General features: G+C 33.5%; 1 protein-coding gene and 1 non-coding gene across 4 annotated transcripts; one reads left to right on the forward strand and one right to left on the reverse strand.

Moving 5' to 3' along the window:
• Positions 1 to 506: 506 nt before the first annotated feature.
• On the forward strand, positions 507 to 1,600 carry LOC105042451 (uncharacterized). The gene is made up of 2 exons (XR_003800501.2): positions 507 to 1,063; positions 1,165 to 1,600. It is a non-coding gene; the product is annotated as an uncharacterized protein (transcript).
• A 5,319-nt stretch (positions 1,601 to 6,919) lies between these two features.
• LOC105042450 (granule-bound starch synthase 1b, chloroplastic/amyloplastic) lies at positions 6,920 to 11,916 on the reverse strand. Of its 3 annotated transcripts, none has more exons than XM_029263819.2 (14): positions 11,702 to 11,916; positions 11,078 to 11,452; positions 10,832 to 10,912; positions 10,616 to 10,714; positions 10,413 to 10,502; positions 9,614 to 9,677; positions 9,412 to 9,512; positions 9,206 to 9,315; positions 8,888 to 9,110; positions 8,619 to 8,795; positions 8,336 to 8,527; positions 7,868 to 7,954; positions 7,628 to 7,756; positions 6,920 to 7,334 (listed from the first exon to the last, which is right to left on the reverse strand). In XM_029263819.2, exons 2-14 carry the CDS (start codon positions 11,450 to 11,452, stop codon positions 7,218 to 7,220), a joined length of 1,845 nt encoding a protein of 614 aa, XP_029119652.1. In that variant the 5' UTR covers positions 11,702 to 11,916; the 3' UTR covers positions 6,920 to 7,217. The 3 variants fall into 3 exon arrangements, with proteins under 3 accessions (XP_029119652.1, XP_010917976.1, XP_073112875.1); XM_010919674.4 differs by having other exon boundaries at positions 8,867 to 9,110; positions 11,702 to 11,913; XM_073256774.1 differs by lacking the exon at positions 11,702 to 11,916 and adding an exon at positions 11,561 to 11,582 and having other exon boundaries at positions 8,867 to 9,110.
• Positions 11,917 to 19,589: the final 7,673 nt, after the last annotated feature.

Consider the following 19,589-nt stretch of genomic DNA (forward strand, 5'->3'; position numbering starts at 1 on the left):
GATCAGAGAAGATACAAATCAAGCGTAAAATATATCTGCATCTAAACTCATTTTATTTATTAAAAAAATATTTGATTTCGATCTAATATTTAAATCTCCACCATCCCATCCGCAAAAAAAGAGGACTAATTCTAGTGGTGGCAATTGGATTATACGATGGATCAAAAATTATCAATCCAAACTCCAACTATCTATTAAATTGATCAAAATAAACTGATAAAAAATAAAGGTCGGAATCTCATCATTTTATTGACCGGTAATCTCTCTCCACCAATAATAGGTTAAAATAAATTACATGATTAAGTATTGCAACCACTAAGTAATGTGATGCCTTTTTTTGATGCGCTACCGCCACCAGTTGAAAGCTGGAAGAGAAGAATATCCCCAAAAAAAAGACATTAATTAAATAAAGACGTGGACCGAGCAAGCAATTGATGTAACTTCTCCCGTTCTTCCAATATAAGTTTTTTTAACTTCTATTTCGATGGCACCGAGGGAGCACTTGACTGGACTCTTACGCTCTACCATCGTGGGACCAGGCTGTCCGGGGGCTGGTGTCCGCGAGACAGCGAGAGGGTGGACGGCTGGGTGCAAGTGATTCGGTGTATGAAAATTTTATCATTTTTGTCTTCGCGGCGTCGAGCCTGGGCACGGCGTTTTGGGTCGAGCCTTGTGCGCGTGTCTCACTCTCATTGGGTGCTGCCCGCGCGGAACGCACGGTTGAGTCGCCGACACGAAGTCGCCTCAAACCCACGCGGAATTCAAACCCCGATCAAATCCAATTTAATCTTTTGGAATGAGGCAGGGATCTATAAGAACAGGAGAGAGGGCGTGGGATTGGGGCGGAGGCTAAAGAAGAGGAAGGGGTAGAGGTAGAGGAAGAGGTTGGGGGTTTGCGGAGATCCTGGAGATCCGGTCGTCTTCTTCGCCGCCGTCGGAGGAGGAGATGAAGAAGGTTGGGTTCCTCGCCGCGTCCATCGCCGCTGCCGCCTCTTCGGCGGCCTTCGCATTCGGCCTCGACCGCCGCGCCGCGGCCCACCTTTATTCCTTCTCTTCGGACGAGGTACTCTCATCGATCCTCCGAAACCCTAACCCCAGATTTCGAGCACTACTCCTCGTCTAATTCCTTTTTTTCTTTGGGGATTTTCTTCGAATGGATCGCAGGGATCGCGTGGTTCGGGGAAGGAGGCGGGATCGAGGAGGGGGGGAGGGGAGGAGAAATTCGCCCCAAGATTCGATGGTTTGAGGTTCATCGAGACGCTCGTCACGGCGCACAGATAACGTCCGTCCGTTTATCCGGCGGATCCTGCGGTTAATCGTTAAGAGTTGTTGATGCCGTCATCTGTGGCTTTTCTTTTTCCCTTTTTATCTTATTCTTCTTCTTTAATTGGGAAGAAGAGAGATTAATCTGGTTTTCTTGGCATATGTAAATATATATCGTGTGATTCGTAGCGTAGCGTGAGGATGGCTACAAGTTTTGTTAGGTATAAAGCGAATGGCAAGTGATTGGTCCGCAAGGCGGGTCCCAAACTCAGCCAACCCTGTTTTGTCCGTTACTGAAACAAATCAAATTTTTAATGGCGTGTGCGATTTTGAGCAACATCTATTTGGATCTGTAGCTTGATGCAATTGATGAGTCTTTCTTGATAGTTGATACATTTGAGTTATCTTCACTTTGTATACAACACTCAGCCTTCAAGATCTCTAATAAGGAGCCCAATCATCATGTGTAGAAACAGTTTGTTGAAGTTAATTTTAAGAATTTGTTTGGTTTTCCTCTAATTTCTGAAAAGTTGATGTTTGGGTGATATTTGAAGGAAGTGGTTTTTCTATGTTTTATTGATCATGAAAAGTGACATATTTTAAAATGACTTATGTTTAGTGTCACATTGAAAAAATTATAAAAAAGTTGGTGCTATTTTTTTTTTTTTAAATAAAGATCTTAAGGTTAAGGTCATATTTAAAAAGAATTATTTTAATTTTTTGCTGATGGGAATTGATTTTTTCATATTTCACATGGATTTTTAATAAAATATGAAAATCTTGTTTTTATAAATTTTTTTTTTTTTTTTTTTGAAAATTCCAACAAAATGTAAAGCCTTTCTTCAATGTCCTGTTGATTTTTTTTTTTTTTTTTTGAACCAAATGAGTCCCAAAGTGATTTTTGTAGAGAGGACATCCATCTAATAAGAGATGTAGGGTATGAGAGCCATACTTCAGCATTTGATCCATTGTTTTTTGGTAAACTTTTTTTTTTTTTTTAATCCAATTGCAATGCATCATACAAGCCCTGATTGGTGTAAATTCTGGTCCAACAAGTGACCGCCACCAACTTAGGAGTATGCAATCACCATCTTTCACCACCACGTTGATGAGACTCTTTTTGACCTATTGAATTGTTACACCTCTAAAATGCATATTTACAGTGTTATGTCTAGGCTCTGAATGTGAACTAGGATGTTACTATTAGTGTTGGTGCCCTGATAAAGTCATGTCTTTGCATATGAGATACCTTTTATTCTATTCATGGATGTTTTTGGACAATTTATAATATCATGGGATGCCTATTTGGTATTAAGTATCCAAGATCAATAGGAACAAGGAGGAAGCAAAGTCATTTGACTGATAATTGATGGAGAACAAGGACTCCAGCTCCGTTTTGTTAAAACCGTATTTGGATGGTAGAATAGCAATGAAACAAGCCTTTCTTCTTGTTTTTTATTTTTTTTTGGGAGAAGTAAATGGAACAAGCCAATTATTCTATCCTATTCCATGAAAACACCGTGAAATGGTGAATCCCTACTAGATTGAATTAGTTGTTCTTTGAGGGATGCTGAATTATTATGATAATAGGGTCGCATACGGTTTGTAATGGGAATATATTGAAATAAAAATCGGAATGGCCATATCCCCGACATGTGTAGTTCATGATCGGAATCAAAATAAAATTTCACATGTATAGCTCATGATCGAAATTGAAATGAAATTTGAATATTAGAAAAAAATAGAGATTGCATTTTGAAATATTAAGACATTCTAGTCCCTTCAGATATTGGAATGGTAATGGCTTTCTTTGAAATAATTTATTTTTATTTTTATTATAAAATCTAATTTTTTTCAACCAAACATGTCCTAGATATTTTTTGGAAATAAATGGCTAGAATAAAATAAAGGAAAGCTTACAGAAAATTCCCCAGACATAGTTTGTGATTAGAAATAAGATGCTATCAAAGATCTAGAAAGAAGTTCAGAATAGGGTCAAATAATTCTTATAAACTCATGAGTTGAAAAATTTCTCAAATCCAATGTTCCAAAACGTAATTAAGATATTTCAAAACTCTTCTGCTCAGATAGATTTGTATTAACTTACAAAGGTTCACTTATTCCTCGACATCATATACATCCTTACTTTAGACTAGAGCATATCAAATCCTTCCGAATAAAAGGTCCCATAAATTTTCACCGGTGCACTGGTAAATGGAATGAGGCCACATAAGTCCTCCTTGCTATGCAAATGGGGCCACATGAAATACTTAAAGGTCCATATATAATTTGATCAAGGATCAAGATAAATCCTTATCAGTAAACCAGATGTGACCATATATGACCAAGGTCAGAACTTTGTCCAATTTTCGTGTTCAAGCCTCAATCCGTGCTCAAGCCGGAAAAGTTTTGAATGTTCAGGCCTGAGTTCACATAGAGCCCGAAGCTGAACCCAGTCCAAGGCCCAAATGGGCTCACGACCCAAAACAAGCTCAAGTGGAACAAGTAATTCCAAAAGCGAAATTCTTTATACACTGGCTGCGGTGCAGGAAATCTGACGAGGACTGCACTGCATTATCCAATTGATCCACATAACATCCTCGTAGTATGATATGACATATATTATTTTGCATCAAATTGGACGTACGAAGGCCTGAAAAAAATGATGGCATTGTCTTGTTTCATCATCGAATATATTTAATACATGTCAAAATCTAATTTTTAAATTAAACATTATGAAAATACCTTGTCCCTTCAAAACAAAGTGTTTTTATTATATTTGAAGTCTATATTAAGTCCAAACTGAGAAGTGTTGCACCCCCTTGAAATGGATGCATGTACATCACACCTCCTACGGTGGCAACGTTGAACATTAAGAATTTTACTCTTCTCTCTCTTCTTCTTTATTTTGTTAAGCTTCTGCCTGAGCATTTGGACGTCCCAAGTTTATTCTACAGTAAAAATTCTACGTCCAAGATTGTTAGCTAGCATCTAGATAATATTATCCATCCAAGCAATATGTTCCACATTTTAGAAAGTAAAATACCGTCGGTAGATTTTTTATTACAACTTTTTTATAGTCCTTTATTATAGCAAATACTTTCATAGTTAAACAAACTTAATGCATTCGGTAAGTTCAAATGGAGTTCTTTTTTCAGTTTTGAATATAGTATGTCATATAATTTTTTTTTGAAAAGTTATATAATAAATCAAGATGTCATTATTTCTGGTCAGGATGATTTTTGATGATATATTGATATCCAAGATCAAAATTATGGTATTATAGATTCATATTATACCTTCTAAAGATAATATTGATAGTATTATAACATTCTAAATCAAAATTATAATATTCCATTATAGGATGTCATAATTTTAATATAAAATATCATAATTTTTATCCAAGATATTATAAAAATATCAAAAAGTATACTTAGAAGGTATTTTACCTATATCATAGTATAATATTAACTTATAATTAATATTATAATTGTGACCTAAGATATAATAACATTATCAAAACTATCTTCGAAAGGCGTTTTATATATAGGATGTCATAATTTTAATATAGAATATCATAATTTTGATATAGAATATCATAAAAATATCAAAAAGTATACTTTTAAAAGGTGTTTTATCTATGGGATATCATTATTTTGTTTTAAGATGTTATAATATTATTAAAACTATTTTTAAAATATATTTTATGTATAGAATGTTATAATTTTAATCTATAATATCATAATATGAACTTATAATACTATAATTTTGATCTTGGATATCAATATATTATCAAAACCATCCTGGGTAGAAATCATGACATGCTGATTTATTATATGATTTTCTAAAAAATTTATATTACATAGTGTATTCAAAACTGAAAAAAAAAACTCTATTTGAAACTACCAAATGTATTAACTTTGTTTCAATAAGAAGGTAGCTGCTGTAATAAAGGAACTACAAAAAAATTGTAATAAAGGATCTACAAATGATATTTTACTTCTTGATGAGTGGGACATATTGCTTGGATGGATAATATTATTAGATGCTAGCTAATAATCTCGGACGCACAATTCTCACTGCAGAATAAACTTTGGATATCCAGATGCTCAGGTAAAAGCTCAACAAAATGAGAAAGAAAAGAAAAAGAAGAGCAGCATTCGTAATGTCCAATCAGATTTTAAAATAATAAAAATACTTCATTTTGAAGAAAAAAGATATTTTCATCATATTTAATTTAAAAAGCAGACTGTGACATGCATTAAATGTATTCGGCGATGGAATAATGTAATGCCTCTATTTTCTTCGGACCTTCAGACATCCAATTTGGTGTGAATGACATCCATCACGTCATACCGCAAGAGCGCTATGTGGATCAATAGGATAATACGGTATGCTTCACATTGAATTTTCTATACTACAGTCACTGTACAAAGAATTTCGCTTGCAGAATAGAAAAAGGGAGTTGGAGTACGTAGCAGCAGTGGTGTCTGTCAAGACAAACATGCAATGGCTAGGAAGGAGTATGTGTGGAAGATTAACAGGCTCGGGGAGTGTGGGTGTAGGTGGGTGCTCCGATGGATGGAACCAACCATGGCAGTGTAGGCTAGCTTGGTGCTTTGGTAAGCGGATGGCGGGCTTGGCTAGGGGAGGCCTACTAGGTTGCTGACATGGCCGTATGGGAGCGAGATGTGGTAGGGCCTAGTATCATTGTGGTGGGGATAAATTATATCTTAAATCATGTGCACCAATATGGCCATATATCCTGCCAATCACCTTACCTCCTTTTGAGAGATCAATCATCGAGACAAGCATATGATGAATAAGAAAAAGGCAAGGTTATTGCATGGCACATAGCCACATGGTGCAAGGTATAATTTCATCAGCGGCAGGGGAGTAGAGTTGGGGGTGCCGGATGGGGTTGCAGTGCAATAGGGTTACTTAGGTGCATGCCAGGTCAGACTTTCAGTCAGGCTGCAAGTTGGGCCTGATTTTTGTTTGGGCTCTATAACTTAAGCCCAAACTCGATCTTGGGCCATTTCAACCCGAGCTCAAAGCAGGGATTTGAAGTTGGCCCAACTTGACGAGCCTTGGATTGGCCAAGGCCAATTTCCAATGCTATAAACCACCTAACCTAAAGTCCCAATATATCATCTTTGAATATTTTTTTCTAATTTTTTTTTTGCATATTAATATATAGTTATCTCAAATCTAGTGGTACCTATTGTAATGCAGAAGAGAAGACATTATTAGTCCTACATTGATTGTGAGTCAAAAAGAACTTTGGCTTATATGAGAAAGGACTATCCTTCGTGAGGCATCTTTTGAAGGATAAAATCATGAGGCCTATGGGCTAGAGTGAACAATACCTCATGTGCCGAGTTATGAGCTTTTGACCACATCAATGGTGCATCAGGTAGGGGACCACTCCTGCAACTATGGGTCTCCTTCCGTTTGTACATCAGTTTATGGTAAAAATAAGGAGAAGAGCACTTTCCATCTGTACACAGACTCTCACTTGACTGAGGGACTACACGGTGACAGAAAAAATAAAATGAAGGGAGCAATCGGTACAAGGTCAGGATTATTTTACCAAGATCCCATGAAGATTGGAGATGCATGGCTCCACTTATGATACTTTATTACAAGAATGGGATGATTAATGAATAAACTTCACATATGGGACTTTATTTATTCGTTTTGGCATTACAAGTGAAATAATACAAGTCTTCAACACAACGATATACAAGAAGAGGTTGGCCTTGTGCAATCAGTTATGCTTTTCCCACTCCTATCAACTAAGACCAGCATGTAGTGTCTCTTTATGTTCAGTGCATTGTCTCACCATATGTATGGACAGCATTCATGAACAACTTGGAAAAGATCCACAAGAATATCAGATCCAAATGGTGGTAGTTTGGAACAACACTGACAAAGTTATACAGCTAAACCTTTCAGGGAGTGGCCACATTTTCCTTGGCAAGTGGTGCAATCTCCTCCCCATCTATACCAGGTTCACTTCCAGCCACCTCCAGGCTCAAGAGCACTTCCTCCCATTTTTTCGCAGGTCCCTAAGAAACAATGAACAAGTTCAGGCGTAACGGAGTTAAACTATGGTTATCTCTGATGCTTCCATTCATTCTATTCTTTGAGGATTAACTCATGACTATGTTGAGAAAACTACTGTGAGAAAGCTAGTGTTTCATGCATGCATAAACCCACACGTCTCGGCCCTGCCTAAATTTTGTTAGGCCTGTTTCTAGGTAACATGACTCCAGCAAAACGGGCCAAACAGATTGCTTATATGCACAACAAGAACAGGCCTAAGGAAGAAAAGCATAATTTTAGCTAAATTTTTGTTCACCTTCCAGGAAAGATCTTGAGCCATGCAGTTCTGAACCATCTCATGGAATGCAGGAGTGTCATAGACCTTAAGGGCCCTTTTGACAGTGGATGCAACTGCTGTTACATCCACTGTATCAACAGCATCGCACTGAAAAAATTAGAGAAGGAAATTTAGTCTGATGAATGGTATAAAGGCATTTTCTTTTTTTGGTGTAAAGACATTAATAAAAAATTTAATTAACAGCAAGAACGTTCTTACGTTGATACTAAATGCTCCCATATGAAATCCAGTTACACCTTCTTTGACGGTATCGACGAGTCCACCAGTGGAGGCACAAAGAGGCAGCTGCAATAGATTCCACTTATCATCAGTTTTTAGGCATTGTCTTGTATATCATTTGCACAATTACCCTGTTTTAAAAGATGAAGCTTCGTACCAGAGAAATGTGTGACATTTTGACCTTCAACACGAAAAGAACAACAATGCTGGTTTCTTTTTCTCTTTGTTCTCTTTTTTAATGGGTAAAGTTGTTGTATCATTATAAAAGCATGAACTGAAGTACAACTTCGAATTACAAACTATATGAATCCAAACATATACAAAATAAACTAACCAAGTCAAGATTTAAAGAAATTATCGCGATGTTATATTCCATCCAGCTATTTTCTATACATGAAGCTAGCTGGTCCTATCAAAACCAAGGATCCATGAGAAAAGAATCCATACCGTTCCATCTTGCATGCCTTGCATTTGGATAAGACCGCAAGGTTCAAATCTACTAGGAATAATGATAAAATCAGCTCCAGCTAGCATCATATGTGCCAAGGGAACATTAAACTTTGCAATTCCTCGAGCCTTGTTTGGATACTTTACTTCTAACTGCTCAAGCTGGTGCTCCATTTTCTTCTTGCCCGTTCCCTGCAGATAAGACATAAGTTTTTAGCATATCATGTTCATTCCTTATGTAAGTTATACACAACAGTTAAAAGAATCAGGTAGTATTATTTACAAGAACAATTATCTGAACATTCTCATCAATGAAGTGAGGAATAGCTGCTACTAGAATATCTGAGCCTTTCTGCTCTTCTAGTCTACCGATGAAAGCTATAACAGGGATGTTTCGATCCACAGGCAACCCTACTTCTGCTTGCAACATTTCTTTATTAAGAGCTTTTGCCTCCCTCACCTGAAAGTGTTCTTCAATGAGAAACTTACAATGAGATAATTAGTTGCATTGACATCTTAGGAAGATCTCACAGTTGTTGCATCATAATTGACATTGATATATTTATCTGTTGCTGGATTCCATTCTTGAACATCCATCCCATTCACAATCCCGATGATGCCAGTCTTGCGAAGAATGTTATCCAATTCAACACCTTTTTCTGGACCTGAAAGAAGCTCTGTAGCATAATATGGGCTCACAGTTAAGATGCAGTCTGATTCTAATATTCCTGCCTTCATCCAATTGATTTTTCTTCCTTTCACAGGTTTATCATAACTGCAAAAACAAGGATGAAGAATTTATGCACTTGAATCTCAAGAAAAAACTGTACTTATGCCAATTTTCTTACAAGGCAACGTATGGGTCCATACCCATCAATAAAATCGAAAGAAGACATGAAATGATTCGGGAGATTGAGAAGTTCAAAATCTGCAAAGGCGAATCGGCCCTGGTAAGCGATATTGTGGATGCAGAAAGCCACCTAAAGCCCATGTCAAACCAATGCTCAGCCTAGTTGTTTGATATCTGTATTGATAACTAAGAACAAGATAATATTCAGACTACAAAGAAAGCTCACCTTGGCAGTCATATAAATGCCATTTGGTCTATAGACACTCTTCAAGTAACAAGGAAGAAGAGCAGTGTGCCAGTCATTAGCAATAAATACAACATCTTCCCCTGCACAAAAAATCCACAAACCTATGCTCAGAGGAAAGACTAGAATATGTTTTTCTGTTTGACATTGTTAACTTGTGAGAAGTAGCAATTAAACTACATACCATATAATCCAGAGAAATATTTGCTGTTATTGAGATTCAAAACTCTTGGAGCTTCCAAAGCCGCCTGAAAGCAACAATTACATTTTCTTTTTCTTAAGCAAAAACAAATACACATTATTACTTTCAAAAGTTGTGGCGCAAATTTTTGCAAAATGTTAGCTGATGGTGAAGTTGGAAAGCACTAGGGAATATTTTTGTTAGATTTTATTGTAACATTATGAAATGATTCGAGAGCAGTCATGACAAGGGAATTTTCACATTTTATTTCAAATATACAGTTTCCAAGGAAAAGTGAAGCATGGCATGGAAAGGAACGATGAAACTCTAAAATCCTCTGTAAACTACGCCATTGCTGAATCACAAGATTTAACAAATTGCCGAAGACTAGAAAGTGTTATCACATCTTATCCATCAAAGGGTTCAAAAATAAGGCCCAAAAAACTTAACGGCAGGTGAAGAATTGTGGAGTTGCAGTAAAAGTAACATAACACAGAGTAGCACCTTATGTTCTGAATACCAGGCGAGGCAACTTATTTGCCATTCCCAGAATTAATGACATGCAAACTCAATTTGGATTTTTGTGCCAAAGATCAGTGCGCAATATGTATGCTCAGATAAATGTAAAACTTTAGTCTCATTTTTTCACAAAGATGTCATAGAAAAATATTGTTTAACAAGAGTTTATTTTAATTCATTAGCAATACAATCAACACACATGTATTTGTTTCTTAAAGAAGAATAACATCTAAGAGCTCAATAGTAAAACTTTTATATTAACTGGAAGAGGGAAATTGCTCACCAAGCACAAAAGACAGAAGCGCAGCTGGTTGTCTTCATAATCTGTTCCAGCATTAGGACCATATAGTTTCCCTCCACTTTTTCCCCAAACCTAAGGGATTATGATTAAAAAAAGGCACCTTGAATTCCTATTGTAATGAAATGTAATTTTGTTGAATGAGAGAAAGAATAGAAACAAGTCCAAGGAGATCAATGAATGGTGACCTTCTCGAGAAATAAAGGGTGATCCACAAAAACACGATCTACTCCCCTTTTGTAGCAGTGGAACAAGCGAACAGTTTCGACTCCATCCCCAACTTTTAACTGCACTGGTAGGAAAATCTTAGTAACCAATTGACATTGGAGAAGTGCCCCTCACCATAGAAGCAAAGAGCTTTTAAGTAACTTTGCACAAGAATTCACATACATATATATGCATACCTCAACCAGAACATTTGTATCCCATGCATCCTTGTATTGATCATAGCGTGGGGATATTGTCATGACTCGGTGTCCATTAGCCTATGGAAACATGAACCAATAATAATAAAACTGACTCTCACAGACTAGCAGGGCACAAACCCTAAAAAATTTTGATGAATAAAGAGGTAAGATAGGTCTGGAGTTGATAAAAAAAAATATATATACATGTGCAAATTTTTCAACAGAGAAACAGTTGACTCATACCGCCATAGCTGGTGGAAGTCCTCCAAGAACATCCCCAAGCCCCCCAGTTTTGCTCCATGGAGCCACTTCTGTCCCAACAAAGACCAAGTTCATGCCAATTCCACAAATGATGACCCCCCAAGGTCTACAATTCTTGTGACAGAATCCCCTCCTCTTAGCTTGCGTCAGTGTTATTCGTGTTTTGGTTGGCAATCCAAGTGAATCCATCTTATTCAGGGATCTCAAGCCATTGTAAACTGATGTTTGGTTATTCAAAGAAGCAATTCCCCTGCTTGATAACATTGTTGCAAATGAACTGAAAGCTCCACCGTTGTTGTTATGGGAGATATTGGAGATGAATTGTGAAGCCATCGCAGCAGCCATGGAAGATGCCATCTAAAAGAAATGGCAAAAAGATGTGATAAACCAATTCAGCCCATTTATACAGTTTAATTGAACAAGAAAAAAAAAAAACTTGAGAGACATATAATTTAAAAAGAGAACCTTCTTGACCAGTCACCATATCAGTATTCTTTTAAATATCTTTATTAAACAAATTGGGAAGTATCACACAACTGAGTACAAGAGAAGACCAAGCAAAAAATAATAGAAAGCAGTGAGAGAATGGCTAAGGTTTCAACATACCTTGTAATTATTGGAATTGGAGTTTCTCTCTCTCTCTCAAAAAAAAAAAAAAAAAATTGGTTCTGGAGTTGGCTGGTGTTAGTGTAAAGAATAAGGGAAGACAAAGGTGTGGGAGGTGGCGTTGCTGGTTGAAGCCCGCGGGCGCTTCGAGACGTCGTGAGGTGACATGTGGCGTGAAGCTAGTGGCAGGTTGCTCCCCGCCTCATGAGGGGTTCACCGTGTTGAGGGGCGAGGATGTGGTGGACAGCAGCATCTGAAGGAAAAAGAGGGAGAGGAGAGAGCGGGAATGATCAGAAATTGAGAGGCGGAAAAAAATGTTTTTGTTAGTAACCTAAAAATATGAATTTTATAATTATTTATTAATTATTTAAAATAATAATTTCTCTATAGAAAATAATTTTATCATTAAAATTTAGTAACTTTTTTTATAGAAATTGTGATATCTCACTCTTGGATTATTAAAAGATAAAGAAGAAATTAGATGATCATAACTAAGTCTCTTAACGTTCAAAAATCTTGAATCACATGTGATGTGGCCAAATGCAACCTCCCAATTATAAGCTGACACTTGGTAAAGCAAGTGATCATTTGCAGTTAGACTCGTACTTCTTGGTCGATCTAAATAAGGAAAATCATAGATCAACTCCCAGTGGACTCTACATTCTAGAGGCCAATTCCAAGGGCCACAGGCTTTTCATCTATAAAAAGAGCTAAAGGCTCCATGTATGGCTGTGAAGCTATAAGCTCTCTATTTCCTTTTCTTCTTTGTTTTTCTACGTATCCTATTCTAGAGGCTTGTTTGATTTTAATATCGGAGATCCCTCGGCTGAATTAGCTACAGTGACCTCCTCCATTCTTATTTTTTTATTATTCGATTAGGTGGAAAAAAAAATTTCTTAACTCGCTCAACTCGAATTCCTTAAAAAAATATAGAAATGAAAAAATTATGAAAGTACGGTTTATGTATTCTTTTCTTTCATTGATCAATTGATGGTTTGAAACTTGAAGAATAAAGTCTTTATTTATAATATTATTGAGGTCACTACGAGAGTTCAGAATTTTACTAACAAATTTTTAGTAAAAAAATATAAATCTAATCACCAAAAGCCTCATATTTATTGATAAAAAAAAAATGATCACAACAAACCATTTTGGTTAATATTTTAATGGCAAAATAAGATGTTGTCACAAAATATATTTCCTTCGTGACTATTTTTTATTTTATCACTAAAAATTCATCATTAAATAAAGCTTTCTAAGATGAAAAAAATCATTTTAGTACTAAAATTTATTTTGATCAACTCATTAATGATAATTTTATAATTCATCACTAATACTTAATATTTTAAAATGATCATGTAAATATATATATCTTTAGTTTAGAATTTTACTAATGAACTTTTAGTGATAAAACACAAGTCTAGTCGCCAAAAATCTCATATTTATTGATGAAAATAAAAAATGATTATAACAAACCATTTTGGTTAATATTTTTAATGACGAAATGAGATGTTATCACAAAATATATATCTTTTATAAATATTTTTTCTTTTGCCATTAAAAATTCATCATTAAATAGAGCTTTTTAAGATAGAAAAATCATTTTAGTACTAAGAAAAATTATTTTAGTACTAAAATTTATTTTGGTTAATTCATTGATGACAGTTTTGTAATTCATCATTAAAACTTATATCTTTAATAATAATATTTTTAAAATAGTCAAGTAAATATATACATTCAACAATAATATTTATATAGTGATAATTAAAAGTCTATATTTTTAATGATGATATATTATATCATCATAATTTTAATGTCAACATCGATGTTGATTAAATCACTAGTGACAATTTTATAATTCATCACTAAAACTTATGTCATTAATGATTAAAATGATATATATATATATATATATATATATATATATATATATATATATATATATATATATATATATATATATATATATATATATATTGTTGGAAACATGCTTAGAATTCGATCCACGAGAGCAAAAATTTAAATGCGGAGAAGCCCAACTCGAAGAGCATGTCGCGAGGAGCCCAGAGATATGGAGTAGCGGGGCATGTAGTGTATGGACCAGTAGGGCCCACAGCACGTAGGCTAGAAGGAAGGACAGGAGGCCTGAAGGCTAGCAAGGGGCCCAGGCCCACAAGCACAGCTCAGTGCATGAGGGCACACGGGCCAGCCCAGGCTGCGTGGGCATGCGTAGGCGGTTGCAGGCGTGGCCCAGGCCCAAGCGGGCATGCATAGGCACGGCCTACGCAGACCTCATGCGGTCCATGCATCAGGCATGGATCGACGACGTTTCCCCATGCGATTCGCATGGTCTATGGTGGACCGACATCATTTCTCCACCAGTTTTTCAAGGCTCACAGGGTTTCTCATGGACTGACAGTCGATCGTGGATTGAGCGCGTGATCAGATGGTTCAACACTTGATCGAAGGATGATCCAAGGGCCAGGGAATGAGCCAGTGTTGATCTGATGGTTCAGAAGCCTGTTTGGAGCCGATCAGAAATCCTGTATCATGCAGGACATGGTTTGGACATGGGTTGAAGCCTTTAAAAGGCTCTATAGGTGACAGTAAGTCTGTGAGGCTTTTGGCACAGCTGAGAGTGGCAGTCAGGTGCAACCGACAAAGCAGATATAGGCACAGCCAGTAGAGTGTCAGGCAGAGTGGTAGCAAGTTGCATAGTGCACCATGTAGAGGCAGCAGCAGTGCTGAGAGCACGGCATGATGTAGCAGTTTGCATCACAAGAAGCATCCAGAGGTGTCGAGGATTTTGATACTGGCAGGCCTATGAGTGGATCTCTTTGGGAGATTTTGAAAGAGCTTTTGTGAGGATAGCTTCTAGTTAAGAGAGGTTTGTGCATGGAGAGTTAAGAATGTGAGGATCTTCTTCTATACTTATTTTTCTCTTTCATAGTGAAGCTTGTATGTCCTATGAAAGTAGTACTTGGACTATTTTACATACTTAATTATATGTTCATATTTTATTTTTTTTTTCTGTCATAATGGGTGGTACCGGATTCACAACAAGTAGTATTAGAGTAAGTGATATCACAACATGTATGTATTTTAATGATGAGTTAATAAAGTGGCTATTAAAATAAATATTGGTTAATGTATTAATGATGATTTTATGATTTATTACTAAAGTATATATCTTTTGTGATGACATTTTAAAATAATCAGTAAAGGTATATACTATTGATAACAAGGTTATAGAATAATTATTAAAAATCTATATCTTTATTGATCATTATGTTATCACTAAAATCTTATATATTAATGATGAAATAATGATATCATTAATAAAAATATTAATTATAATAACAATTGAATAATGATATCTTAATCACTAAAATAAGATGTGGATCTTGATTTTATATTTAGTATACTATTAAAATCAAGCCAATTATCGTGAGAGTTAGAATAAGAATAGAGGATGATAAGATGTACCTGATACCATATAATTTTTATTAAACACTTGATGGATTTTTCAAATGTATTAAACTATTGAAATTCATATACTCTATCGAGATTCAATTAATAAAATTGATTATAGATTTTATTTTTAGGTAAAAAATTTGATGGATTAAATATTTATTTTTAGCTTAATTTAATCTGATCTATTTAATGAATAGGTTATATGAGTCAAAATAATTTAACAATTAATAAAAAATAATTTTTACTATGAAATCTACTATGAATATTGAAAGCAATACACCAAAATTAGATAATAGTTTAAAATGTAATTATTAAAAACTTGCATGGAGACTAATTTAACCAAAGATTTGGATAGCGAATCCAACTTAAATAAAATATACGATATAAGTACTAAAAAAGTATTCTATATTAAATATTATTACTTATTAATTACATCATAAATAAAAGAAGTCATGAATTATACTAAATTTTTATAAAAAATTCATTAGCAAAAAAATAAAATTTGTCATATTAAATTTTATAATGTGAAAAGTTTTAAATAATTATAATAAACTATGACTTAATACTATAAATTAATATTATTATGGTGGCTAAGTAATAGATAAATATCCAATAGGTCTGAGCTTCCATTCCTTGTAGAGGCTTATATATAAAAGATAAAATATTCTATATTCATAAAATCTCCATTTGATTGAATTAGATCGAATAGAAATAGAGATAATAGAACCTTTATATTTTGGTGGATTATTTACAAAAAAAATTAAATCTTTTGTCACAAAAAAAAATCATCACAAATACTTATCTTTAATAACTATTTTTATTTCATCACTAATTATATCACCTTGTTGTGGTCAATAAAAATCATCACAAAAAAAAAAAAGATTTTAATGACGATCTTAAATCTTTATTGAAACTTATTTTTGCTCATTAATTTCTTATCAAGTCATCTTTTTTTAGTTATTTAACGATGATTTTTTAATCTTTTCCCATAAATACAATCATCACTAATATTTATCTTTAATAACTATTTATACTTTATCACTAAATATAATAGTTTTTTCTAATGATTATATATTTTTGTCACTAAAATTTTTAGCCACAATGCCTTTAGTGATCACCTAATGACAAAATATTTTTGGACATTAAAAATTTTTAATAACGAAAGTAAAAAAAATGTGACAAGATTTTTATTTCTAAAAATCTAAATTCTTGTAGTTGGTCCATCTTGCATAATCCTGATCAGATTTCTTTTTTAGTTCGAATAGGACCATCTTTTTAGAAGTAGACATACTAGTAGAAATAAACTAAAAAAAAAACTAAAATTTCAACTTCTACAATAACCTTTCTTTGTGTTGCTCCTCCTAATTCTTCACAAATGGAATGATATATTCAGTGATCTAAAAAGAAATTTTTTGATTTGATCAACCTATTTCAAGATCCAACAGATGGAATTTTGACCTATTTTAAATTTCTAAAAAATTGACTTTAAGATATAGATCTCAAAAAGTTACTTACTTTGAAAAAAGATTATTTAATCAAAGTTTGACTCACGATTTAACTTCTAAATGTCACAAATCTTGCTCCTAGACTCTATTTAGCCATACTTGTAGTAGCTAAAGTAGTCTACATTGAGTATGCTGATCCTCCTATATAAGAGCTCCTCTTATTTAGGAAGTTAAACTCCTACTAAATCAGAACTAAAGTTGGAGAAACACTTGCTTCCCTATTGTGTAGTCAAACCACTTAGCTTTGCTAAAAAATGGTTTTCAGACTTTTTTTTTTATTTGATGGTAGAACCTCGTCTCTAAATATGGAAAATAGCTTAACTGTAGGAGTTACTATGCTTGTGTTAAAGGCATCGCAATCTTGGTGAGATGGCCAATCTTTTCCTCTAGTTGTGTAAGATATTCCATCATCTTATCATCTATTAAGGTAGAATTAAAAATTATACTCAGCTTTGTCATTTAATATACATTAAGCATGGATAGCTCTTCTTTTATATACTTGTATTGTTCACATATCTAAATCATAAATAAAGGCTCCTATAATTATAGAGGATTACTGCTCTGATATTAACTTGATGGATCAGGGAGAAGGAAGAACAACCCATTCAATTTGAATCTCCCACCAAAAAAATTAGAAAAGGATAAAAAATTGCAAAAATATGGTTTATATCCTATTTTCATTCATTGATTAATTGATTATCCAAAACCTAATTAAGGTCACCTTTTCTTTCATTGATTAATTGATAATTCAAAACCTTTGGTCACTTTTCCTTTCATTGATCAATTGATGATTCAAAACATGAGTTACAAAGCTTTTATTTATAATAGTAGCAAGATCCACTCTCATAATTCTAGTCAGATTCATTTTCTAGATCAAATAAAATTAGTTTATCAAAAATAGACATGATTAGTAAAAATAAATATGAAAAGTTAAAATTCTATGAGAGATAGATCTTGATTTTTATATAAACTTTATCTTTAATAAATCCACCTAATCTTCATGAATTAAGACATACATTCGATAAAAATCTTTCTCAAAAAGAAACTTTTCAAGTTAATTAACCTATTCTAGGATTCAAATGATAAAATTTCGGCCCATTTTAACTCCTACGCAATTCACCATAAGACGTAGATCTTGAATGTTACTTAATTTAAAAAAGAAAGATCATCTCAACTTGCTGTTGTATAACCAAGTTATAGCATTCAGAAGTTTTGCTTGTAATTTGACTTCAGAATGTAATTGATCTTGCTTCTAAATCCTATTCAACCTAACTCATAGTAGTCAAAGTAGTCCACATCGAGTTTGGTAATCCTCATGGATCATTTTGTGTGTAGATCAATATTGTGCCTTCAACTGTAATAGATTGATCAATGTCTTCTATGACTCTAGATCACCAAACCAAGTTTTGGCCATAATAGTATGGATTTTGAGATGACACAATGGACATTAGTGTGAGGACACATGTTATAATCAAGCACACCTCTATCCTTTCTACCATTAATCTATTATATATAATTAAAATGGAGGCTCCACTTGTACCAAGCTGTCTACTCATCATATGGATACCTATATTGATATCGTCACTAATAAAATTCTTAACTATGGATAATAAGTAGGGCTCTTATTTAATATATTTTTGATTTTTGAATAATCTATTATATATACTTAAAATGACTATAGTCATTCATCAAATTCCCCACTCTTGATGAAAATTGATTACATTCATGAAATTTTTTTTGATAATAAGTTAATATAATCTTAATACCATCTTTCTTAATAAATAAATTTCTTATTTTTGATAAATGAATCTATTATAACACTATAGTGTGATAATAGTTGATTTTGATGTCAATAAAAACCATTATTTTTTTTTTACATCCTTTTAAGTAAATATTTTTTGAAAATTTATTTTTGCATCAATTTTCATTAAAAAAACTATAGTTTGAGAAATAACATTTTTGTCAAGTGAAAGTTGATTAAAAAATACTATCATTTTAATAGTCATCATAAGAATACAATTAAATATCAAATTAATAAAATAATATGTATTTTAGTAAATAATGGTTATTATTTTTTCTTATACTTGATACAACAGGAAGATAGGCCTAGAATGATCACTTATTAATAGATATTCATTATAAGTAAGTATTATATTATCTATTTTCTTAATGATAAATGAGAATAAGTGATATAAAGTATTATACTATTATCAATTTAAACTATCAATTATATAAGTAATAATTATGCTTGTATAACTGATACTTGAAAATATTATCTAACTAAAATGGACAAGTATTATATTTAACTAAATCGATATTAGTATATCATTTTAGATATTTGATGGATATTTTTGCTCACTGCTATTAAAGTTTATTGCTTACTGTATAGCCAAAATTTGACTATTGAAGCCTTCTATTAATTTAATTTGTTGTATTGCTATATTATATTTCAAAAGTAGTTGAAAAATGAAGAAAAAACTGTATCTTATGCATCATACAGTGCAAGTATTCTAATAGGTTTATAGTATGTGAAATAAATAACTTTCTATATTATGTGATGTTTCTTGGTTTCTTCTAATATTGGATATAAATTGGTTTAACCGGCTGACATTTAGATATGCACTTTACTTAGAAAAGAGCACTTAAATTGAAATAACCTATATTTATATATTATCTTATTTGGAGTGGACCACATCATTGATCTTATTAGAAATTATATGCAAATCTAACCCTTTGATTATTGTAAGTAGTGAACTCTTCAATGCTGAACCATCCCTACAAGAATCTTCGAGATTCGGTGATGAGATATGAGACGTAAGAATCATATGATAATAAACAAGTCAATCATGATAGTACTCGTCCTAATTTGGAGTAGGGGTCCTTTATGCTGCATGATGGCATCGTAAAGT

Source organism: Elaeis guineensis, chromosome 4 (assembly GCF_000442705.2).
Source record: "Elaeis guineensis isolate ETL-2024a chromosome 4, EG11, whole genome shotgun sequence".
Classification (NCBI taxonomy): Eukaryota; Viridiplantae; Streptophyta; class Magnoliopsida; order Arecales; family Arecaceae; genus Elaeis; species Elaeis guineensis.